Source organism: Diplotaxodon limnothrissa, linkage group LG23, assembly GCF_057381915.1.
Source record: "Diplotaxodon limnothrissa isolate DT_005_m linkage group LG23, D_limnothrissa_male_GT1.1, whole genome shotgun sequence".
NCBI lineage: Eukaryota > Metazoa > Chordata > Actinopteri > Cichliformes > Cichlidae > Diplotaxodon > Diplotaxodon limnothrissa.
This window is the reverse complement of record NC_140617.1, coordinates 18418742-18445334: the sequence shown is the minus strand read 5'-3', so window position 1 is coordinate 18445334 and position 26593 is coordinate 18418742. Positions and strand designations below refer to the sequence as shown.

Genomic DNA, 26593 nt, shown 5'->3' with positions numbered 1-26593 from the left:
TGGTAGAAGGTTCCGCATCTTCCGGGCAAGGACAGAGAGACTCAAGAAGAGCTTCTATCCCCAAGCCATCCGTGCCCTAAACACACACACCCGCCCTCTCACATCATCTATAATTGACTGAGACAGGACTCTCTTCCAGACACTCTAAACCAAGGCACAATGTACATTTCAATTCCTTTAATTTTAAATATGTTTATATTGTCTATCCTGTAAAATAGTCAGATGTCTATTCATATTAATGTACAGAATTCACCTGCTTGCTGCTACTACTGCACATTCACCCAGTGTATATACTATATGTCTGTATATAAATATATATAATGTTCTTCCTCTACACCCCCCCCCCACACACACACACAATTTTTGCACATGTCGAGGAGCGTGTCAGGCTACATTTCACTGTGTGTTATACTTGTATAACTATGCATGTGACAAATAAAGAACCTTGAACCTTGAACCATTAGAATATGCAAACCGGCCACTGAGTGTAGAGTTGAACGTGAATTGTCCTAACGTCTGTTTTTTGCAGGAATTGTCTAATACAAATCCATAAAAATACAAACTGTGTTTTAGAGAATTATGTCCGACTCTGAAAAGAAAACAATACGTAGTGATTTATATTTTTTAAAAAAAAAAAAATCACAACAAATGGATGATGCATGCTCAAGAGCAAAAGAATATTGGCATTCAGATAACCATCTGTCATTGTTTGTTTACAGCTGAGATGGGTCTGTGCTAGTTTAAAAGCTGTGTCTCACAATAAAGTCAAGACAGTGCAGTTGACAAGCTGATGGTGTTTTCCTGCATCCTCACATCACTGAAATAAATAATTTATGTAAAGTTTAATGAAACAACATATTAAAACTGCTTCATTGGTACTGTTCTCACAAATAGCAGATCTGTTATTAAACCATGTATTGGTCAACAGAAAAACTTTGGCTGCAGATAAATCCAAGATGACAGTAATGTAATCAGACTGAAGGGATTTTGAGTCATCTTTGTAGCATAAGCTGTGGATAAATGAGATTAAAATACAAACACAATATAATTTGTTACACTACATGGACTTTTAATTTACAAATCACAACATCTTGCAATAAAAGAGGTAATTTATTGCCAACAACCAGTTTCCAAATATTTTTAATAATGACAAAGTTATTGTCTATTGTCACCTTGTAACAAAATTCAGTCTTTGTTATTTTTTTTTCTTAGTTTTTGAACATGTCTCTCCGGTCAATTCATCAGGACAGATGCAGACACCATCCAGGTTTTTCCCACCATTAGAACAATTCAGGAAAGTGGTGCTAAGAGGGGTAACTGTAGTTGGAGATGTAGTAGTAGTAGTATTAGTAGTAGAAGGTATAGTGTGAGGTTTAGCTGCACTAGTGGGAATTGTTGGGGAAGCAGTATCAGGAGAGGTGTATGTAGTAGTATTTTCACGAGTTACAGTAGTATTAGCTGTAGGAGTTAAAGTAGTGTTAGTGTATGGACCTGTGTTAGAAGTAGTATTAGTGGGAGCATAGTAAGTAGTAGGCATTTGCTCAGTCATGGGGTTAGAGATAGTATAAGGGCTGGTAAAATCTGTGGTTGTAAGAGCAGGACTGGTAATGGTAGCAGAAGTAGTTTGTGGATGTTCTGATGTGACAAATTCTGTTATTAAAGTATGCTCTGAGTTAGCTGTTGGATCAGTGCCTGGTGGACTGGTACATACATTAAAAATATTACATAAAGTGGTATTGTTAGGAACTGTTATAGTTGTACCCTCTGTTCTAACCGTTTGTACTGTGGTAATATTTTGTGTAGTAGTAGAATGATCAGAAACATCAGTAGGAAGGAGTGCAGTAGCTGCAGTATCAGGGATGGCTGCTGTTCCAGTGAACTCTGCTCCTGCTGTGAAGGAGGCTAAAGGAATAGCTGTGGGAAACACATCAGAATTACAATGATCAGTTTGAACCTAACGATATTAACATGCTTTTGTTTAGCATGTAGAATATTTACTGTACTTGGCATGAACTTATACCATCTCATCTGTAGTATTAAACACAATACCCAGCTGAGGCTGATTCAGATAGTTTTACAGGTGCTGGACATTAAAATGATCTGATGGTGGCAGTGCAGGTAAAATCAGGACTACTCAAGTCATTACATTTCACAGTATGTCAATGTGGAGCCCCTGACATGTCACTGTAACTTGTGGAGAATGAGACTAATGATCCTCAGATCTTCTACGTGGAATTGCAACCAACTAATAAAATTTTACTTAATGATGATGCCTGGGCTGGTCCAATGGAGAAAGTCAGAACTATATTAAATTAACCTTTCATGTTTTATAGCGTTGCACTGCTGGTTATGACTATGGGAATGGGTTAGGCACAACTCTCCTCCCCTGCAGTCTCAATAAAGTTTTCTCATTGACTTCTTCTGAGACAGACGATATTTGATTAAGGGGTGGGACTCTGACTACAGGTGGCTTTCATGTGAGCAGTGATAGTTGTTCAAGCTAGAGTCAAATTCTGCTTTATTGTCAAAGACCATATGTACAGCCATACACAGAAATTTGAAATTGACATAGCCCTCAGTGTACACTAAAACAATATAAAGATAAAAAATAAAAAATAAAATAGGAGTCTTATGTACAACACAATACTATACAATTATATAAAGAGCAAGTTTGTGTGCAAGTGGGTGGGGGTGAGGGGTGGGGGGCAGTCAGTGAAAAGCCAATGGTGGTGGTTCAGTTTTGTATGGGGGTTCAGAGGGAAGAGGTGAATGCAGGTCTCGAGTTTGTGTGAGAGAGCAGCGAGAGAGCCATGGTAGCATTGCAATTTCAAATTCCTCTGTATGACTTGTAACAGCAGACTGGCGAAGAAGGAGTGGCTAGCAGGTCCGAGCGAGCGTGTGGTGTGGAGGTTAGCCGAAAACTCGAAGCCAGTCAGTTAAATCAAGCAACAGACCTTTATTCGTTGTCAGCAACATAAGACCATACAAGCCAGGTCTCCACGGCTCTACTCTGTCCGTACATACATGTCGGTAGTCGCCGGCGCCAGGCCGTTACAAGTGTGAACAGAACACGAGCTGCATGAAATTGCTGCCACGCTATACTGACACACACACACCCACTAGGAGACTCCCCCAACTACTACAATAGTAGCCCCCAGCCCCCCCGCACAGTGGTGCTATAACACAATAAGGGTTGTTACAGACTGTATATATGGTCTTTGACAATAAAGCTGACTTTGACTTTAAAGGTCCTGTAGTGGAATCAGATCAGCAACACAGGTTAAAACAGCAGGCTTGCTACAGCTGAAAATAAGCACAGCTGCACATTCTGAACCACACCAGAGTAGTCTATGCAATGACCTAAATGTCAACAATAGTCGTGCTCACAAGCAGCAGCTGGATATTGTCAGAGGTCAATATTATCTGTCCTTTCTGTGCCTTCAGGATGTTATAGAGTAAAGTGATTAACACGGTAATGGCCTCTATAAACAAGGAAATATAGCACCAATGTGATAAATGGAGAACATCAAACATCGGTGAAGCTCACAGACTTGTGTTGACTTTTATGTGATACAGAGGGAAAACATTCAAGTCAACCTTCATAACCAGATCCTGGAACGTTCTCCAGTTATAGCAGGCAGCTGTAAAACGATGAGTGATGGATGCATTACTTTATGTGCAGTCAGTGGTCATGGAAAAGAAGTCCATAAAAAAATACTCACTGTTCTAGATACTTTGATCATTACAGTATGATGTCACTGCTCCAAATTAATTGTAAACAAAACTATGAATGTTATAGACATAGTGCATGTTTGTAGGTTGTCCTCCTAGTCGAGTGGCAAATCTTGACGATACTTTATATAAACATTGCCTAGGGCACTATGAGCGCCGACATCTATATGCCGTATAAAATAATATAATATATACAAATGTCACGATCTTATATGTTTGCACATTTGACAGTTCAAACAAGCACCACTTTGTTGTCTGCTGGGTGGGCAGTATCAGTGCCAAAGATACCAGCAGGATCAACAAACAAATCCACAAGTTTGGAAACATCATTAATTAGAATTTGGAGGCATTTGAGAGAGGTCACTGAACAAACTGCTCTCCATCATGGATAAACCATCACACCCACTGCACTCCACACTCTCCCTCAGACTGACACAACCTCACTGCCAAAAAAGAACACTTCAGGCAATCATTCCTACTATTTTCTACAAATCTGCATAACAACTTTTCATTCTGTTACAGGTGAGCACACCTGTCAGGCATAAGGTCCTAAACATATATTTGTATTATACCTTGATGCAGCTGTTGATGCATATTATTCATTAATGTAATTTGCACTTTCCTCTTGAAACAATGTTAGTCTTACTTGATTACTGACTGTTTTCAATTACAGTTTCTTTCAATGCTTTTTTTTGGTGGTGGTTGGGGGGGGGGGGGGGGTATTACTGTTGTAAGTATATACAGTGGCTTGCAAAAGTATTCAGCCCCCTTGAACTTTCCCACATTTTGTCACATTACAGCCACAAACATGAATCTATTTTATCGGAATTCCACGTGAAAGACCAACACAAAGTGGTGTACACGTGAGAAGTGGAACGAAAATCATACATGATTCCAAACATTTTTTACAAATAAATAACTGCAGCACTCTCTCGTAGTATAGTTATCATTTGTTGTGTTTTCTTGACTTTAATATGTCCATTGTGGGAACAAAAAGTATCTATGAAAAGGTATGTCAGATTAGAGTGATGTGTTGTAGCACAATGTATCATAGCATACTACTACTACTACTGATACTAATTATAAAAACAATGACACAGTAAAAGAACTAAAACAATGAAATTACCACTATTAACATTCTTTTACTGAGATAATTATCATTAAAAACTGTATTATTAAGTCTGAAAAAACGATGACAAAGAAAGGCAATGCATTTCATAAGTTTTTTGATATGTTGTGTATATATATTGCAGTTGTTTATGTGCATTAATTCAAACTTATCTATGAAAAATTAAGGAGAGTCGCATTTGAGTTGGTTCAGTTTTAAGTGACGAATTAAGGAACTGCCAGCAACAATCAGAAAAGCTCAGTTTTTCTTACCCAGAGCAAAAACAAGCCAGCCATCCATGATGATGAGCAGCTGCACATCAGGTTTCCCATTTGTCTAGTTTGGTAATATTTTAAAGATGCCACTGTGTGAGTCTGCGTGAAAACATTCAGCTGAGTTACTCTGCTTTACAATAAGCCATCAAATTATACAGCGCCTGATTGTTTTACTGCATGTTCAAGAAAAGGTTCCTTATCTTTGTCCATAAGTTACCTATAAAGAAATTCAAACTGCAGTCCAGCTTTGTAGAAGGTGCTCAATTAATAAATATGGTGTGATTTACTGTACAGAATGTGCACTGAGTGAAACCTGAAGTGTCACTGGTAAATCTAAGCTTCTCCAAACTTTTAATATTGTTTTTATTTTTATATTAAAACTTCATAGTAGAGCTGGGCAATATAAGATTTTTTCATATCACGATATGTTTTTTTTCATTTCAGGCGATAACGATATCTATCACGATATAAGCCAAATAACAATATTTGTAAGATTTAAATGTGAAATAATCAGCAGCTTGTTTTTATTTAAATATTTCCCATAATAAGTTCATCCATTAAGCGGACGCGAATGGATGGATGAAGTTCAACAGGGTAGATGTACTTAAGGAACATGAGACCTTTTCAGATAAATAAAGGCAAATATTGCAAACTACACAAAAGGCAGCCGCTAAAGCGTTTAAGTTTCAAAATAGAACAAACGAAATAGACTAAATTGTCAATTCCACTTAGAAACAAAATATTAATTCTAAAAATAAATCTTAGTTTGTTTTACAGAAGAACAGACAAAACTGACTAACTTTTGTCAATATCAAATAAACTGAGAACTAAAAGGAAATTCTCAATCTCTCCTTGTTGTATAGCTTAGCTTTTCAAACAGTTTTAACAGTTACTTTAGTCTGACAAAAGCCGAATGACGAATTAGAGCTTCCAGTCAGAGACTGAGGCTACGTCCACACGTACACGGGTATTTTTGAAAACGGAGATTTTCCGTTTTCGTTTTAAAAAATAATCCCGTCCACACATAAAGGCAGAAATGAAGGAAAACGCTGCTGTGAACCAGCAGGTGGCGCTAGATTCCTAACCGTGCAGAAATGTTGGCCAATCAGAAGTCTAGAAGCCTCGGTGGGAAAAAGTAAACAAAGCTGGGGCATAGAAGCAGAACCGAGTCGTATGTGTGGATGGACAGTAACTGTGTGTATATGTAAGCATTTAAACACTGCAGAGAGTAGAATTAACAGTAACAGTATTGTAGAAATTCATTTCACCGAAACAATAACGTGGCGCACAGTGTGACGCATGCACCAGTTTATTGTATTTCCAGACTTGTTTTCAGCACAATTTACAGTGCACGCTACTCTGTTTTTTGTCAGACTTGAAATAGCCGAAATACCTTCACACTACGGAACTTCTGTGGCTCTTCCGTTCGACAATCTCTCCGGCATTGGAACCATCATCCGTTTTCTCTTCGGTAACCTTCGGTCACGCTCGGTTGATTTTTCTAGTCGGCACACTCATTTCCTCCATTACCCAGGCGGTACGGTGGCTGGCTGCTTCCCAAACAAATACACATGTGCGGCTTGGCACTTGTGCTGTACATAACAAGTCACGCGACGTGACGCTGCGGCTGTGATTGGTTCGGCTCTGCGCTACGTAATTTGGATTGCTGACCTTTTTTTTTTTTTTTTTTTTTAAAGAGGACAAGAGCGGCGAGGTCTATCGCGATAGTTTAATTTCTCTATTGAGTAAAAGTTATATCGCGATACATATCGTTATCGTTCTATCGCCCAGCTCTACTTCATAGACAATGAGCTATCAGAATTAGTTTCGACTATGGAGCCTGAGTGTGTGAATAAAACACAGGAAACCAAAGTAGAGCTCAAAAATATATATATTATGTTTGTTTTGAGAAATGTATAGACAGATGTACAAAAAAAATATGCATATATATCACAAACAGAAATAATGTTGACAATACAAAACAGCTTATTAGGTTCCAAAAGGAGGTGGGATGAGGTGTAGTCCAGTATGAGATTTAGTTTAGTTACATGGACCTGTGATAGGTCATGTGTCATAGTTAAATTCAGTCCATAGGTTTACGATTCCTACCGCAACGTAGCGGTGGTCGGGTGGCTCGCCATCCCGCGCTGATCAGGGCTGATCGCGGGAGGAAAAAAAAAAAAAACCTGACCTAAACAAGGTCAAAAACATAAATTATCATTCACCGAAGAAAATGAAACAGCATTCTACTGCTGTGACAAAATAAATACATAAATCCATAAATAACAAAGACAAGTAATTAATACCATGTTTCATACACCAAACCATCTCTTATAATGAATTTCATTCAACATACTATTATAGAAAAACATTCTCATGGGTCCCATCAAAGTATATCAGCAATAAAGCTAATAAACATTATCCAAAGTTACTCAAGTATATTTACAAAACTCATTTAACCACAGGTGTTGCGCAACAGATTCAATAATCTCAATGGAATTTAACTCCATTCAAAATCTCATAGGCCGTTTTGGCATTTCACCAGAAAAGTAACAAAAACATCCAAAACTGACAAAACTACAAAAATCAAATCACTCGTTCAACTCTAGATACGTTAAGTCAACATTCGGCCATAATGGAATAAACAAAAACAACAATATTCAATAAATAAAATAGTAATTGCACTTACTGTCGCTAGCCTAGCATTAGCTTACCGGCGTTTTAGGATGTTCGATCGGGGCTCCGCATTTTCATTAATTGTGACAAAACAAACAAATAACTCACCGTTGAGTCGATTGTGAGGTGGTGTAAAGATGAATGAATCGGCCGGGTTATTGCACGCTGTCAACTGGTCTGCAGTGTAAAATTTGTCGATATCTGACAAGTACGTCAACCACAGGGACAACAGCAGCCAGAGGAGGGACATGCAGCTGATTGACCCGGAACTTATATAGGGTTCATTCCCGCCACAATAAAGGGACTGGCGGAAGTGGGGTCAGAAGTTACCGTGGTTACACTCAGGTCTTTTGGACTCTGTGGTGGCCTTAGCCATCTTTTACGGTGTGGTCTGCTGGGGTGGCAGCATCTCTGCTGGGGACAGGAAGAGACTGAACAGGCTGATCCGCAGGGCCAGCTCTGTTCTAGGATGTCCTCTGGACCCAGTGGAGATGGTGAGTGACAGGAGAATGGTGGTTAAGCTGTCATCCCTGTTGGACAACATCTCCCACCCCATGCAGGAAACACTGACAGCACTGAGCACCTCCTTCAGTGGCAGCCTGCTGTGTGGGACGGAGAGACTTCGCAGGTCTTTCCTCCCCACTACTGTCAGACTCCACAACAAAGACTTCGCAACTGACCAAACACACACATCCACATATGTGCAACAGCAATAACACTAAGTGCAATACTCTTTTTCTGACAATGTTGTACTTTACACAGTTGTATATAGCATTTGTATTCTATTTTATTCTGTTGTATATAGTGTTTTATTTTATTCTATTCTATTGTGTACAGTATCTTATTCTTATCCTATTCCAGTGTTTTTTCTCATTTTTGCTATGTAACTTTGCACTGTCCACTTTCTGCTGTGACAAAACAAATTTCCCACGTGTGGGAATAATAAAGGTTATCTTATCTTATCTGATTATCATAGAGAGATAACATTCAATAAACTAGTACTCAGTGGTTTGTAATGTTAGTTAGCAGCAAAAACATGCTGACCATGTTAGTGGTTTCACATAGTTTCATCAGCCATCAACACTAACTAATATATCTCTTCACTCTACAGCAGGAGAAGGAAAAATATAAATTATTTTAAATACATGCTGCAAGTGTTTTTATCTCCCATTCTCACCCCGAGACATAGTGATTGATTTCTCACTGAGCAAATCAGCTGATCACTGTTTAACCTTTCATTCTCAGTTTGTGTTTGGAGTTTACTGCTGTCTCCACAGCGCCCCCTGGTGTCCACAGTTTGTTGGTCATGACCCAATTGGTGTCCGTTTCCCACAGCTGAAGCTCACAGATTTATCAGGAACTTATAAACAGCAAACATGAAATTAGATGTCAGCTGTTGTTGTTAATTTATTATTAAAAGGCTGTTCTCTTTCCATTCTAGCTGAATGCAACATGTGGACATTAAAATCCATTACTTCAACCATGAAAACAGGCACACACACCAAGAACTAAACAGTTAAAAGAGTTTCAAATTTCAGATTTTGAAAGGATTGCCATAAAACAACAACTTAAGTCTGCATCTTTTTTATTTACATCATCTCATTGACTGGATTACTTCATATCAGAAGTGACAAAAAATGAAGCCCAAATATAAGTAAAGGACAGTGTCACATCGAGATACTTTTTCCCCTGCGGACATATTGATGGATGTTATGATTTCCAATTGTCTTCTGTAAGAAACTGTTATGTTTGTGGTGTGATACACATGTAATAACCTGTTATATAGTAACCTGTTTGGTTGTGTTCCTGCTGTTGCCTGGAAACTTTTACAGAGCTCAGAGGGAGAGGTCCCCCCTACATTTAGAACAACCAGGTAGAAAACTATAAAGTTTTTGAACCTCTAATTAAACTATGTTTATAACTGAATTATTCAGCTGCTGATTCAGGACAGTCTTCCTCGTTTACCTGAGCACAGAGGGGACACCTTGGTGTTCCCGTGCATCCTCAGCGCACTCCAGTGGATCACGCAAGGCAGGGACTCTGTGCTGGCCGACCTGGCCAAGTCGACATTGCCGGTTAAACAGAGTGTCACGGCCAAAGCTGCTCCCCTCCGTGAGGCCGCCGAGATCCACGTCCTCATCACCGGAAGCCTCCACCTGGTGAGCGGAGCACTCAAACACCTGGACCCAGCAAACATCTCTTATATTAGTCCATGTTTTATCCTTTGAATCCGCTCTTGCATTATTAAACTCAAAAAGTAGCGCGCATCAGGGGTGGGCATGGCCAAAACAACAAACAAAACATTCTAGTCATGAAATGGAACTGACTTACCTGTAATCAGAAACCCAAAAGAAAATACAGGCCTCTTACCTGTCTCTCTAACCTAAACGGGAGAAAAAGGTTCTAAAAGAAAACTGCATCCCACCCCTACAGCTACTAGATCAACAAAAAAGGTCTGTTCACACTATTTACAATATATACAATGCAGCCAAGCTCTTCTCATCACAGAAACACATTCACACAGCACACTACAAGGCACAGGGCTAAATGCACAGCTCGTTTGAAGCAGGATGTAGGCGGGGCTGCCAGTCTGGACGGGCCACAATAAGGCCCGTCCACATTCTCAAGTACGCGAGTCTGGACTAGCCAAGAATGCACGGGAGTATGGACTTGCCAAGGACGCGAGCACGGACTCGCAATTTGTACAATTGGAACACCAGCGTACTTGATGATGTCGCAGGTCCGGAGTCCCCCCCCCCCCCCCCCCCCCCCCGTCTAATTTAACTGTGATTAATATATTATGAAGCTTAACTTTAATCTCAGCCAAACCAATTTACTCAGGAACAAAGGAAACACTGAAATAAACCAAGAATTAACATTTAGAAGTGATCTAAGTGACTTATATATCATGTTTAACCTCAGTTGCGAAATCTCAGTTAATAAAACTAGTGTACATGTATGCCTTAATAAAAAGAAACAGGTGAGATGTTAGAACACCTTTATTTTTATTTTAGTGAACACTCAAAAATTACAATAGACAGCTGCTGGGGTTTGGAAGAGAACTGAACACATATTTAAAATATAATCTGATTATTTTGAAGCAGCCTTCAAAATCTCCACGTATTAACATTATTAATGCTGTTTTTGTTCCAGGTGAAAATCTTTCCTCCTGAATTGAAATATATCTCAGCCAAAATGATTTACTCAGGAAAAAATAAAACACTGAAATAAACCAAAAATTAACATTTCGAAGTTACCTAAGAGACTTGTATATCATTTTATCCTGAGCAGCAAAAGACAGCGGGGGGATTGACAACGATGTGCCGGGAGTCTGCTGTTGTCACCGGCTAATCCTCGACCTCCCAGTCTGCTATGGAGCTGGTGGGTAACAGACGTCTCAGAAAATGTCGGAGCACGTTTGGAAATATATGATATCTTGATAAATCGAGCAGATGTTTGAAGTTTACACAGCTACATTCTCGCTTGAAAATAACTTAAAAGTTTATTTTGTGACCCAGAAAGAGTAATATTTAAAAGTTTTTAGCCACGCTCGTCCACCATTGCCGCGTTTGAGTTTTGGGCGAAATGCATTCTGCGATATTTAGCTGTACCAAGTCCACACAAGTCACTACCAATGCATGTTCGATAAAACAGCGTTCTTGGCTTGATGCGCACTTTGAATTGTAACAGTACTTGGTCTCCGACTGATGACGTATCACGAGTACACGAGAACGCAAGTACGCATAAGTACGCATAAGTACGCATATTGAGACAGGCCTTCAGGCTGTGTCCCAATCCAGTGACCGCACACTTTGGAGTACGCGCAGTTCGCATACTATGTACGGTGTGTACTAGGAAGTACAAGAAGTGCAGAAGTGAGAGGCTTGTGAAATAGGACGGTCTACCCTTCAAATTTGCGTCACCAGCTGTACCTTCCCATATCACTCCTCCCGATCAGCAAAATGGATACAGACCACATCCTTGCGTGTGTAATTTCTCTGCTAATGGAAGAGCTCCAACAACCCACCCGTCACAGACGACTGATTCTGTTGCAACTACGAGACAACCACGTTCAGGTACAGTGATAAATACATGTCGACATTTCTCCCCCCTCAGATATTTGACGTGTGTACCTGTGTACTAGCGTAACACCCTGATATATACCACTGAAGATGTGAGTCCCAGATAGGAGTGTTTGCACCCGTAGCCTGCACACTGAAGCAGTACATCCTAGGACATTCTACAAAAGTGCAATTAACAAAAAACCCAAATACTGTTTCCACAAGTACAGTGTCCATTGTCTGCTAAAAGAAGAACAGCAACAGTCAGAATAATGACAAGAATAAAACAATGTCTGTCATTTCCTGTATTTGCCTTCACCAGACCAGACCCCTGTACTGCAGAATTAACCTGAGTGTCCCAGTCCTGGACAGATTCTTCAATAATGAGGACACCAGGCCTGATTTTCGCCTCAGCAGGGAGTCTGTGAGAGCACTGATGAATCAACTTAACCAGGTTTGGAGACATGGTTGGGATGCCCCGATTGAGGCCCTTGTGTTCCTTTTCTGGCTGGCAAGTGTAGCATCCTACAGGGTCGTGTCCAGGGTGTTTGTAATACCCTGTTCCACTGTTCACCGCATTGTGCACACGGTCACAGAGGAGGTGTGGCCACTCGCCACCAGGTCATCCACCTCCCTCGGACCCCAGAAGACCTAGATGCCATGTCCAATGGGTTTGCACAGCTGGCAGGACACAGAGCCTTTGTGAAAGCTGCTGGTGCAATTGACTGCTGCCAAGTCTGCATCAAGCCTCCCAGTGGCCCTGATGGTCAGTGCTACAGGAACAGGAAGTTGTTCCCGTCTATAATCCTGCAGACGGTATATAACCATCAGGGTCGCTTTGTCAATACACATGTGGGCTGGCCGGGGTCAATGCATGACTCCAGGGTCCTCTGCAGCAGCCCACTGTACCGACAGGTCTGTAACCCTCCCCCAGGGCATTTCATCCTTGCAGATGGAGGGTACCCATGTTTCCAACATCCACTCCCCCTCATCACCCCCTACAAGAGGCCAGTCCACGGTGTGGGAGCCCAGCGCTTCAACGCACATCATTCCAGGGCATGCTCTGTCATAGAGCGTGCTTTTGGAATGATGAAGACGAGGTTCCGTGTCATCTTTCTGCAAGCGCTGGACCTTTGTGCCACATGTACGTCAGTCTAATACAATCATCATTGTTGTTTGTCGAATCATAATGGTAACTGTAGTGTGTAATCTGGCATGTACACTGTGCTTACAAGACAAAACATATGTTGCAGGTCATAACAGCATGTGCCATTTGCATAATATCTGCATTGGTGCTGGTGACATTGTGGCCCCAGATGAGGAGCCCGAGGATGATACCAAAGATGAGGGGGAGACTGGTTTGGAGGCAGTCAGTGGTGCACACTGGCGGGACCAATTCAATTCAATTCAATTCAATTCAATTTTATTTATATAGTGCCAAATCACAACAAAAGTCGCCTCAAGGCACTTTATATTGTACAGTAGATACAGAGAAAAGCCCAACAATCATATGAACCCCTATGAGCAAGCACTTTGGCAACAGTGGGAAGGAAAAACTCCCTTTTAACAGGAAGAAACCTCCGGCAGAACCAGGTTCAGGGAGGGGCGGCCATCTGCTGCGACCGGTTGGGGTGAGAGAAGGAAAACAGAGTAAAAGACATGCTGTGGAAGAGAGACAAAGATTAATAACAGGTATGATTCAGTGCAGAGAGGTCTATTAACACATAGTGAGTGAGAAAGGTGACTGGAAAGGAAAAACTCAATGCATAATGGGAATCCCCGGCAGCCTATGTCTATTGCAGCATAACTAAGGGAGGATTCAGGGTCACCTGGTCCAGCCCTAACTATATGCTTTAGCAAAAAGGAAAGTTTTAAGCCTAATCTTGAAAGTAGAGATAGTGTCTGTCTCCCGAATCCAAACTGGAAGCTGGTTCCACAGAAGAGGGGCCTGAAAACTGAAGGCTCTCCCTCCCATTCTACTTTTAAATACTCTAGGAACAACAAGTAGGCCTGCAGAGCGAGAGCGAAGTGCTCTAATAGGGTGATATGGTACTACAAGGTCATTAAGATAAGATGGGGCCTGATTATTTAAGACCTTGTATGTGAGGAGCAGGATTTTGAATTCAATTCTGGATTTAACAGGAAGCCAATGAAGGGAAGCCAAAACAGGAGAAATATGCTCTCTCTTTCTAGTCCCTGTCAGTACTCTTGCTGCAGCATTTTGGATTAGCTGAAGGCTTTTCAGCGAGTTGTTTGGACATCCTGATAATAATGAATTACAGTAGTCCAGCCTGGAAGTAATAAATGCATGAACTAGTTTTTCAGTGTCACTCTGAGACAGGATATTTCTAACTTTAGAGACGTTGTGCAAGTGGAAGAAAGCAGTCTTACATATTTGTTTAATATGTGCGTTGAAGGACATGTCCTGGTCAAAAATGACTCCAAGGTTCCTCACAGTGTTACTGGAGGCCAAGGTAATGCCATCCAGAGTAAGAATCTGGTTAGACACCATATTTCTAAGACTTTCAGGGCCGAGTACAATAACCTCAGTTTTATCTGAATTAAAAAGCAGAAAGTCTGCGGCCATCCAGGTCTTTATGTCTTTAAGACATTCCTGCAGTTTAACTAATTGGTGTGTGTTATCAGGCTTCATGGATAGAGCTGTGTGTCATATGCATAGCAGTGAACATGTATGCTATGTCTTCTAATGATACTGCCTAGGGAAGCATGTATAGTGTAAACAGAATTGGTCCTAGCACCGAACCCTGTGGAACTCCATAATTAACCTCAGTGTGTGAAGAGGACGCTCCATTTACATGCACAAATTGGAGTCTATTAGATAGATATGATAGCTACAAACCACTGCAGTGCAGTACCTGTAACACCTACAGCATGTTCTAATCGCTCTAATAGGATATTATGGTCAACAGTATCGAATGCTGCACTAAGGTCTAGCAGGACAAGCACAGAGATGAGTCCACTGTCAGAGGCCATAAGAAGATCATTTGTAACCTTCACTAAAGCTGTTTCTGTGCTGTGATGAGCTCTGAAACCTGACTGAAACTCTTCAAATAAACCATTCCTTTGCAGATGATCTGTTTGCTGTTTGACAACTACTCTTTCAAGGATTTTTGATATGAAAGGAAGGTTGGAGATTGGCCTATAATTAGCTAAGACTGCTGGGTGTAGAGATGGCTTTTTGAGTAAAGGTTTAAATACAGTCACCTTGAAGGCCTGTGGTACATAGCCGATTATTAGAGATATGGCAGGACTTCTTTGAGCAGTTTTGTAGGAATGGGGTCTAAAAGACACGTTGATGGTTTGGAGGAAGTAATTATTGAAGTTAACTCAGAAAGATCAATTGGAGAAAAAGAGTCTAACTTAACATCAATGGTACTAAGAGTAGCTGTAGATAATATTACATCTGTTGGATGATTATTGGTAATTTTTTCTCTAATGATTAAAATTTTATTTGTGAAGAAGTTCATGAAGTCATTACTAGTTAACGTTAAAGGGATGGTTGGCTCGATAGAGCTCTGACTTTTTGTCAGCCCGGCTACAGTGCTGAAGAGAAACCTGGGGTTGTTCTTATTTTCTTCAACCAGTGACAAATAGTAAGATGTTCTGGCTTTGCAGAGGGCTTTCTTATAAAGCAGCAAACTATTTCTCCAGGCTAAATGATGATCCTCTAAATTTGTGACATGCCATTTCCTCTCCAGCTTAGGAGTCATCTGCTTTAGGCTACTTGTTTGAGAATTATACCACGGAGTCAGGTACTTCTGATTAGAGACCTTAGTTTTCACATGAACTACAGTATCCAGAGTCGTACGTAGTGAGGAGGTAAAATTATTAACAAGATAATTGACCTCTGATGGGGTAGTGTTCAGATAGCTGCTCTGCTCTATAAGCATTGAAGATGCTTATCCACCAGTATGTGAATGTGAGAGTGAATGAATAGTGGAATTGTACAGCGCTTTGAGGGCCCCGAAAAGCGCTATATAAATGCAATCCATTATTATTCATTATTATTAAGATGATTACAGTGGGTGGATTATATTCTTAAACTTAGTTACAGCGCTTTCAGAAAGACATCTACTGTGATAAAGTCTACTCTCCACTGCTGTGTAATCAATTATTGTAAATGTAATCAGGAAATGATCAGACAGGAGAGGGTTTTCAGGAAATACTGTTAAATGTTCAGTTTCTATGCCATATGTTAAAACAAGATCTAGAGTGTGATTAAAGTGGTGGGTGGGTTCTTTTACATTTTGAGAGAAACCAATTGAGTCTAATAACAGATTAAATGCCATGTTGAGGCTGTCATTTTTAGCATCTACATGGATGTTAAAATCACCCACAATAATTATTTTATCTGAGCTGAGAAGTAAATCAGAAAAAAAGTCTGAGAAATCAGACAGAAACTCTGTGTAATGCCCAGGTGGACGATATATGATAACAAGTAAGACTGGTTTCTGAGTTTTACAGCTGGGGTGGACAAGACTAAGCATCGGGCTTTCAAATGAATTAAAAGTCTGTCTTGGTCTTTCGTTGATTAATAGGCTGGTGTGAAAAATTGCTGCCACACCGCCCCCTCGGCCTGTGCTTCGAGATTTCTGGTAGTTAGAATGACTCGGGGGTGTTGATTCATCTAAACTAACATAATCATCCTGCTGCAACCAGGTTTCTGTAAGGCAGAGTAAATCGATTTGTTGATCAATTATTAAGTCATGTACTAACAGAGACTTGGAGGAAAGAGACCTAATATTTAATAATCCACATTTCACTGTTTTACTCTTTGGTTCAGATGTGGATACTGTATTGTTCCTTCTTTGTGATTTTTTATGTTTAAGTTGTTTGTTGCTGGTTTTTAGTTTGTTTTTTGTCTTTTTGGGAGCTGACACAGTCTCTATGGAGATGGGTTTTCTGGGGGGGTAGCAGAAGGAGAGAAGCTGCAGAGAGGCGTGTAAGACTGCAACTCTGCTTCCTGGTCCCAACTCTGGATAGTCATATTTTGGGGGGTTTAATAAATTTGTCCATATTTCTAGAAATGAGAGCTGCTCCATCCAAAGTGGGATGGATGCCGTCTCTCTTAACAAGACCAGGTTTCCTCCAGAAGGTTTGCCAATTATCTATGAAGCCCACATCGTTTCTGGGACACCACTCAGACAGCCAGCAATTTAAGGAGAACATGCGGCTAAACATGTCACTCCTGGTCTGATTGGGGAGGGGACCAGAGAAAACTACAGAGTCCGACATTGTTTTGGAAAAGTTACACACCGATTCAGTATTGATTTTAGTGACCTCCTCCCGTGTAACCGGGTGTCATTACTGCCGACGTGAATTATGATTTTACTGAATTTACGTTTACCCTTAGCCAGCAGTTTTAAATTTCCTTCAATGTTGCCTGCTCTGGCCCCTGGAAGACAAATGACTATGGTTGCCGGTGTCTCTAGCTTCACATGTCTGAGAACAAAATCACCAATTACCAGAGTTTGACCCCCAGCGGGTGTGTCGCCGAGTGGGGGAAAACGGTTAGACACATGAACGGGATTGTGGTGTACCTGGGGCTTCTGTTTAAGACTATGCTTCCTCCTCACCGTCACCCAGCCGCCCTCTTTCCCCAGCTGCTTGGGGTCTGCCGGGGAACAGCTAGCGGGGCCTACGCTATCTTCGGCTGCAACAGCACTTCAGCAGCACTGCCCGAGACTCCCTGCTCAGCCAAATGTCAGGCCTGGTTAACAATGCCTGTGCATACTGGGACACTCAGGTTAATCCTGGACCACAATGGGCATTTCATTACCAATAATCCTGTTGTGTTTTTCGTTGTACTGTTGTTATTTTCGCAGTTTGGCAAATGCAATAGGTCAGGCCCTCAGAAATTGTTTTATGGAGTTCGTTACAAACATGCAAATACAGTTGGGATGTTACGAATGTCTTTATTTACATAACTTAAATCATCTTGTTTGTACACAACAAAGGTTGGGACGCCAACATAAATAAAGTATGCAAATATGTACATTAGATGTCTGTGAACACGACTCAATCCTTTTTCTGCTCGACATGCTTCTCAAGGACACCTAGCAGCCCGTCCATCCTCTCGGCTCTCTGTTCCTCCATTTGACGTTGCTGTGCCATGTCCTCTTTTATTAGAGCAATGAGTTCATCCTCCCCGTCCCTCTTTCTTTTCGCCACTCGTGCCTCCAGCGGCTCCTCATCCTCCTGCTCTTCCTGGTGAGGAAGTGGGTTGCCCACTACTGCACTGGGCCCTGGTGTGTCCTCCTGGATGGAGGAAATTAGGACTGGAGGCCTGGTAGAGGGCCTCTGTCCTAACACCTCATCCATGGGTCCAAACCAGGGCCATGTTGCAGCAGTGGGCTTCCCACTTGCACTATTGCCTGTCGCTGGATACTTGCACTCCTAAAGGCAGAGTACATCAAAAGTGGCAGTTGGCAAAAACAGCTACAGTACAGGTTTACATAGATGACTTCGCAGTATTCCGTGTGGAGATACATCTGTCAATACCACTGTACATTGTATTTCCTTTTTAGATTCTCCCATTTTCATTTGGCCTGCACAGGGGAGATTTTCCCTACCAGGTCCATCTTCTCCACGATTGCTCTGACAGACGAAATATGATAGAACATGAAAATAAGGTTATTCCCTGAATGGCATCCACAGCAAAATGTACTAGATTAGGACCGCAGGGCAGACAGTTCACTCTCCCTTGTGCCTCACTGATTGGAAACCTCATACTGTTGCTGTACCTCCAACCCACTGCGGCTGAGTGTTTTGCACCGGTGAACAGGTGCTCATTTTCACGGCGGAGTCGAATGAGTTTGGCCGTCTGCTCCTTGCCGTTGGAATGCAGCAAGACATTGGATTACATTCCTGACCATCTTGCACTTCTGTTTTATCAGTTCCCTATTTTCCGTATGTTCAGCATATTCAGCTGTGTGGGACATACAAACTGAAATGTCAGGTAAAACGATTTATTGTGGGACAGGGGCAGCACTAACTGAGGCCAAACATTTACTTTTTAAGGTTCTAGGTTAAGGTCAGGGGGTTCTCTATCATATTTGACATGGATGGTGTGACAACCTTTGCAAATATGTGATGTCTTGGTGGCTCACGCAGATATTTGGTGTGTACACAGCTACATTCCTGCCTGGAATATGTTGACATTTCAGTTTGTGGCCAGGGAAGGGTAATATTGGTACAATTGATTACACTTGTAGTGGTGATACTTCTATTCATACTGCCTTCTGTCTGGAAAATGATTCACAGATTTGCGGGACTGTGCATTTACGATAATGTGGTTCCAACAGGTGTCACAAGATTCATCTTGGCATTTACTATTCACCAAAGCGTGCGGTCGCTGGATTGGGACACAGCCTCACTCTTCCACTAATGGTCAGTCTCCATCTGGAACTTAAACAAGCACAAAATCAAAATCAAATCAATTTATTTATATAGCACTTTTCACAGGATAAAAACCACAAAGTGCTTCACAGTAATATAAAACAGAAATACATAAAATACATAAATAATAAAACACACAGCACAAATCTAATTAAAAGCCAATCTAAATAAATGAGTCTTAAGCTGCTTTTTAAAAGAATAAATACAATCAAGGCAACGTAATGATGGAGGGAGAGCATTCCACAACCTGGGGGCCACCGCTCTAAAAGATCTATCACCTCTGGTTTTAAAATATGTTCGAGGGACTACCAACAGCCTTTGATTAGATGATCTCAGGCTGCGAGAGGGAGCGTGGGGTTCTAAAAGATCAGAAATGTAAGCAGGGGCATCACAATTCAAAGCTTTAAAAGTCAGTACCAAGATTTTAAAATGAATTCTGAAATGTACTGGAAGCCAGTGTAATGAACGTAACACTGGTGTAATGTGCTCTCTTTTTCGCGTCTTAGTTAAAAGCCTTGCAGCAGCATTCTGGACTAACTGGACACGGTCAAGATTCCTTTTGCTCAAACAAAGAAAAAGGTTGTTACAATAATCTAAGCGAGATGAAATAAAAGCATGAATAACCATTTCCAACTCAGATTTAGACAGCAAAGTTCGCAGTTTGGAGATGTTTCTTAGCAAACAAGACAGAGAACAAACAACGCCACCCTCAGGTGTGGCGAGCAAAAGCAACACACAAAATCATGACCTGGGTCATAACACTTTCTTTGAAATCAGAGCAAAGCTTCAACACCTTCTCTATTTAAGACATTGTGGTGGGTCTGTGGCGCAGCTGTGGGGAGGCAGAGCTCATCACACTTCCCCTGCATTTAAGTCTGTACTGGGTCCTGACTGAAGTTGTTGGTGTATGTGTGGCTGGCAGCTGGAACGCTGCAGCCAAGAATAAAAGTGTTACAAAAGTGGTCATGTCTGACATGCATCATCTACAGACATCTACTGGAAACTGTGGATAGAGGAAACCCTTGCCCCTGGTGACTGGGACTCTCACAACTAGTGATGGTATGATAAATGCCTGTGAATTTTTTTTCCCACCAAAAGGTAAATCATACAATGCACGATGTACTGACATCCGCTGATCATTTGATATACAGCAGTACTGCTGTGATATGTAAACGTATAAATGTAGCGATTGCAAAATACCCATATGAGGTTCTGTATATATCGTGTCACACTTAAATGTTTCAGATCATCAAAAAATTTAATATTAAACAAAAATAACACAAGTAAACAAAAATCCAGTTTTTAAATGAAGGCATTTATTATTAAGGGCCCTGTATGAAAAAGTGATTGCCCCCTAAACCTAATAACTAGTTGCACCTAATAACTGGTTTTAGAAGCAATAACTGCAATCAAGCATTTGCAATAACTGGCAATGTGTCTTACAGCACCGTGGAGGAATTATTTAAATAAAGTTTTTAGTAATAACTTTAGAAGATTTAGAAATAATTCAGACCTTTTAAAATAAGAATATATAATGCAAAAAAGAATATTTCTGCCATTTCCATTACAGAACACTGAAAAACCTGTTTATGCCAGTGAACTGTTAAATCATGAAGACCACATTAGAGTATAAGAAAGAAAATAAAAAAGACAGCAAACAAAATAACACAAAAAATTATTTAAAGTGGAAATCAGTTTTTAAAGACAACTATGTTCTCCAATTAAGTGTCATTTTTCTGTCACAAAGTTGTTCAATACAAAAATCATATCAAAAACTTCACATTTCATATTAAACCACAAGCTGTTGGATTAGTAGACAACATAACGAAATAACAATACGCCACTAAAGACAAATCTTTTAAAATTAAAATGACAAATTAAAGGCTCAAAACTTCGAGTAGAAATGCAGATTGGCTCCTTTCAAAGTGTTGATAATACTTTTTAGGCTGCAAATCTGAAATTAGTGGACAGCTAAATGTTTTCAGACACAAGCCAAAGCTTAAAATACAAATAACTGTAATTCATTAAAGAAAAAAGTGCAATTTTAAAATTAAAAGGTGTGACATTTCCAACATTTCAAAAGCTTCCAGTACAATTTAAATGATGATAAACATTATTCTCTGGTAAAATAAAACGTTTATCATTCAGCTCTGCTGTGAACTTTGAAGTCAAAACAAACTAACTGTCACCACCTGGAGGCAGCAATGATCACTGCTTTGTCCAGCTGGGTCACCAGTTTTTAAAAAGACACATTCACCATCATTAATCACTTCAGATCAGTATGAAGAGCTGCTTGGACACCAGCGCAGCACCTTGAATTCATAATGAATACAGAAACAAGAGTTTCTGCTGGACATAAATAACAGCACAAAAACAAACACTAAAAATAACAGTGCATCAGTATTGTACAAAAAGCATGAACAAACCTCAGCACATTTTCAGAGCCTTCAATTTTTGTATTTCTAATTTATAGGTGGAAAGTAAAGAATTGGATAAAATATGAACTTTACCACCTGACAACAAATATTTATTTATGTTGCCTATTTATGTGATGAACAAAACATTGTCTTTTATACAAGATACAGTGAACTTATAGATAGCTGTGAAGGAAAAATGCCAACTTAGGATCATAATTTTGGATAGAAAGTGCGTAGAAGAGCAGTCTTTATAATCTATGTCATCTCTGTCGTCTTTCATGTAGAGAACGAGAGACTGTCAAAGCAGTCAGGAAATCCAACCGCTTCTTCCTCTGATGGCAGAACAGCATGTTGGAAATTCTGGGAAATGCAGTTCAGTCAGTCAAAAATACACTTAAAAAATCAGAAGCTCATCCAGGAGACTTCAGCAATATTCCCAGCTATTAGCTTACACTGAAAAATATGAATTTTCATTGTGATGTATGCATGTAATCCTTGTCAACATGACAAGTTTTTACTGCAAGAGGCTTTTTTGTAAGTCCTCCTCAGGTCCTACAGGGTTTTGCTGGTGGTCATTTCGATGTCACTCAGATCCCTGTAGGTCTCCGATTGGCTCATATTCCAGGTATTCCACTTCTTCCACAGATTGTACTTTGTGTTGTTCAGAGGGATGTTGATTGAGGAAATGTACTGCATGGACCGTGACATGGAGGCTCTGAAGGCCCGTGTTCGAGCTGTGAAGAGGAGGAAAATTTGTAAACCCTAAAAAACAGAAAGGGAAGATGATGGTTACTCTCTTTATTTTTGTAAGTAATGTCATGTTTGATGACATGTTTGACAAATTATTCTTTATAGTTATTAGTAAAGTACCTGAAATTATTTTGCAAGATTTTTCTTATTACTTTGTAAATTCTTGTGTGTTGTGTTTGAATCCTGCAGCTTATCACACATTTGAATTCCATGTGTGAAAACTGCAAATGTCCAGCATTGCACCCCTGATGATCCACCAGGACAAACTCAGCAGTGTGTGAGGAAGAGCCAGCAGCAGCTGACAGATGGAGAGAATAGACAGACTGTTCCCTGTTTGTGAAGGACTGCTAGGAAAGTTTAAAATAACTAATTGTCTGTCCTGAATCAGTCTTATTAGGTAATGATAAAATAATTTTATCATTCAAATGTTTTCAGTGTGGGGGAAAGTACTCAGGGTCTTCAAGTTACACACTATGAAAGGCAGCAACAAGTTTAATATTCAGAAACCTAAAGTATGTATCAGCAGCAGAATGGACCTAAAAAAAAATGTTTGTTTCAGTTCTATGAAGCTTTGAGTATTTTGGATTAGTAGCACTGCTGTGTTTGTTGTATCATATTGCTGTAATTGTTTATATGCTTTATATATTCTGAGGTAAGTTGATCTATAGTGTTACATCATATTCTATAAGGATGTTATGTGTTTGTATACTTTGTGCCCAGTTTGACCCATTTAGCAGAAGTCAGCCTGTTTAAGGCTCTGATATCTATTCTGTATGACTTAAAGCAGTTATGACATAGTCTGATTTTCTCACCCAATAAAGGAATATTTCATATATCAGTCTACTCTTCATTCTATCAGAAACAGTTATCACAGGTCGTACATTTTCTTTTTACACATATATGTAAGGATTCAGACATATTTACTAATGCCAATGTCAGGTTTATATTGTTGATTGTCATTTATGCTTAGAAATATTTAACCAGACCTTAGAGGTGTATAATCGATTGTGTAGTGATAAGATGTGTGATTCTTAGTAGTCTGCAAAGACTTTGTGTGCATTCCAGAGTGTTCTGGCATACACACTCACACCCTAGGGTCATGAGAGATCTTGTATCTTCTCTTACTGATATATGGTACAGCAAACACATCTATATCTGTTTTAGTATAAGTGCCTTTTGTTTAGATGAACTGCTGGACTTCCAGACCAGCAGGGTTAGGGAAGTTGTTTATGTGGTCACATTCTGACCCCCCCCCCCCACACACACACACACAGACAGTACTCTTTGTTTACATGTGTACCTATGTAAATGAGCCTATGTATATTCATGTAACCGCAATAAAAGAGCAGCGTTACGAGGGAGCAGACAAGAGCAACTGGGGTCAAGCGAAGGAACGGTGTTTGTCCAGTTGGTCTTTCTTGTATACGAGAAACATAAAGAACTTTGCCTGCTTGTGTCTTGCTTTGCTGTGTAGTAGAATTGTCTTGAACGTTCCAGCGAATAGGTTTATGCTACAAACCTATCAGCCAACATATTAAAAGAACAATATATAATACATCTATATATACACTGTAAAAGATACTTGTCTTTGAGTGAAGATATAAGGTTTTAGGAAATATAAATAACTGCAACTTGAATCTTTACTGAAGCCCAGTATTTGATACAGAGTTCAGGTTCACTGCTGTAATACCTAATAATAATTAATATAATAGTTAATTTAATATTGGCCATATTGTATTTACATTACCAAAGTGAGATGACTTTAGTCTCATGAACAACATTAGCTAATTGTTATTTACTAGCTAATCTTTAAATGACTGTTCAGTACAGAAATGAAGCCCAACAATCATGTTTTACAGTCCTGTGGTCTCAGCCTCAGATACTTATCAAATCAAACAAAGCTCATGTAAAAACAAACAGATGAACAAAAGAAATGTCTCCTTCATTTCTGTCAAACAATGCTGTATGAAACGTTTCCAGCGGTTAGTATCATGGTTGCTAGGCAACCTGAGCAGCGTGACAGAGGCTAGACGGTCCCATTTCACAAGACTGGCACTTCGGGCCTTCTCGGTCTTTGGAGGACCCGGCCCACGAAGACTGCGAAAGGATGCAGATCCTGAATTGGGATACAGCCAAGGACTTGACACTGAGACATGACTGACTGTATATGCAACATGGAACACAGGGAAGACACAGTGACCAAAACTAGGACCTAGAACTACAAATATAACATGAACAGCAAACCACCAAGAAAACCAAAGTCATGAATAACAAATAATCAAGGAATATAACTTAAACAAACACAAAACACTGGGTCACAGACCCAGTACCATGATAGAAATTCCTCCACAAATAGTGACGTACTTGCTGCAGAACAGAAGTTTAAGTCAGGCCATGATTGTTTGAAGACAGGTTGCCTCCCACCAGGCTATCTTTTTAAAATGGTGATGCAATTGGATACCAGAGCTACTTGCAGTCAGTTGTCAACAGCGACTGAAACTCGGGTGTGGCATCCTCTTTAAATGCTGTGGTTACTGAGATGAACCTTTGTTTTTCTTGGCTTTGTCACTAATATAATACTAATAATACCGGTGTACCACAAGGCTGTGTGATGAGCCCTTTCCTCTACTCCCTCTTCACCCACGACTGCAGACCTGCTGATGGTTCCAACACCATCATTAAGTTTGCAGACGACACCACGGTGATTGGCCTCATCAGTGACAACGATGAGGCCGCCTACAGGGAGGAGGTGGATTGTCTGGCTGAGTGGTGCGACAGAAACAACCTGCTGCTTAACACCGAGAAGACCAAGGAGCTCATCGTGGACTACAGGAGGAATGCTGACCCACATCCACCCATCCACATTAAGGGGACGGCTGTGGAGCGTGTGAGCAGCTTCAAGTTCCTGGGAGTCCACATCTCCGAGGATCTCACCTGGACGACCAACTGCTTCAAGCTGATCAAGAAGGCTCACCAGCGCCTCTTCTTCTTGAGGACTCTGAGGAAGAACCACCTGTCCTCAGACATCCTGGTGAACTTCTATCGTTGCACCATCGAGAGCATCCTGACCAACTGTGTAACAGTCTGGTACGGGAACTGCTCTGCCTTGGACCGGAAGGCATTGCAGAGGGTCGTGAAAACTGCCCAGCGCATCGCCGGAGCACCACTTCCTGCCATAAAAGACATCTACAGGAAGCGGTGTCTGAAAAGGGCTGGGAAAATCATCAAAGACCCCAGTCACCCATCACATGGACTCTTCACCCTCCTGCCCTCTGGGAGGTGCCACAGGAGCCTCCGGACTAAGACCACCAGGTACCGGAACAGCTTCTTCCCCACAGCTGTCAGACTCCTGAACTCTGCCTCCTGACATCTGACCCACGTTAAACTCATGGACTGAACATACACACACCCACAATGGACAACTGTACCCTCAAACACACAATAATAACATGGACTGAACCACCACTCACAACCACTAGCACTTTATATAGCCTCTGTAGAAACTATCTACACCCTCACTTATCTTAACTGCACTACTGTATAGCTCTGTGTAAATAATCATTCTGTACATTCGATAATCTTTAATCCTACAACTGTTTACAACTTGCATAGTTCCCATTTCTGTATAGCTGTATATCTCAGATTCTGTAAAGTTATTTATTTCATATTCTGTAGTTTTTCATATTTATATCCTGTCCATATCCTGTACATAGCTTGTACTCACTACAGCCTGTACATACTTATAGTTATAGAATATTCACAACATACTTCATACCGTGTACATTATAACATACCATAATAGACCCATTTCTGTAATATACTCACATATCTATATTATTGCTAATATATATTGTAATATATCTATATCACTAAAGCACTTCTGGATTGATGCAAACTGCATTTCGTTGCCCTGTACCTGTGCATGTGCAATGACAATAAAGTTGAATTCTAATTCTATTCTATTCTAATATCCTAATATTTGCAAGAGTTACCAGCATTTTCGTACTTTTATTACTACTACTGCTTCAGTTAAAATGTTTCAGTTTTCCTTGTTCCCTTCGATATACCATGAATTAAATATAAAACTTTCAACAATCACCTCCCATTTGTTTTTGTTTTTTTGCATTTTATGTGTTTACCTGAAGTCTGAGAAGC

General features: G+C 40.4%; 1 protein-coding gene and 1 pseudogene across 2 annotated transcripts in view; one reads left to right on the top strand and one right to left on the bottom strand.

The window, feature by feature from the left end:
• The first annotated feature begins 1859 nt into the window (after nucleotides 1–1859).
• On the top strand, nucleotides 1860–17715 carry LOC146607805 (uncharacterized; annotated as a pseudogene).
• Nucleotides 17716–21814: 4099 nt separating this feature from the next.
• LOC146607804 (adhesion G protein-coupled receptor G7-like) overlaps nucleotides 21815–26593 on the bottom strand; it is a 21530-nt gene continuing 16751 nt past the window's right edge. The window contains exon 15 of one of the 2 annotated variants that reach the window (XM_085347841.1): nucleotides 21815–22450. In XM_085347841.1, coding sequence (XP_085203967.1) covers nucleotides 22241–22450 — 210 coding nt within the window. In that variant the 3' untranslated portion in view covers nucleotides 21815–22240. The remainder of the gene's footprint in view (nucleotides 22451–26593) is intronic. The other variant, XM_085347842.1, reaches the window with a different exon arrangement.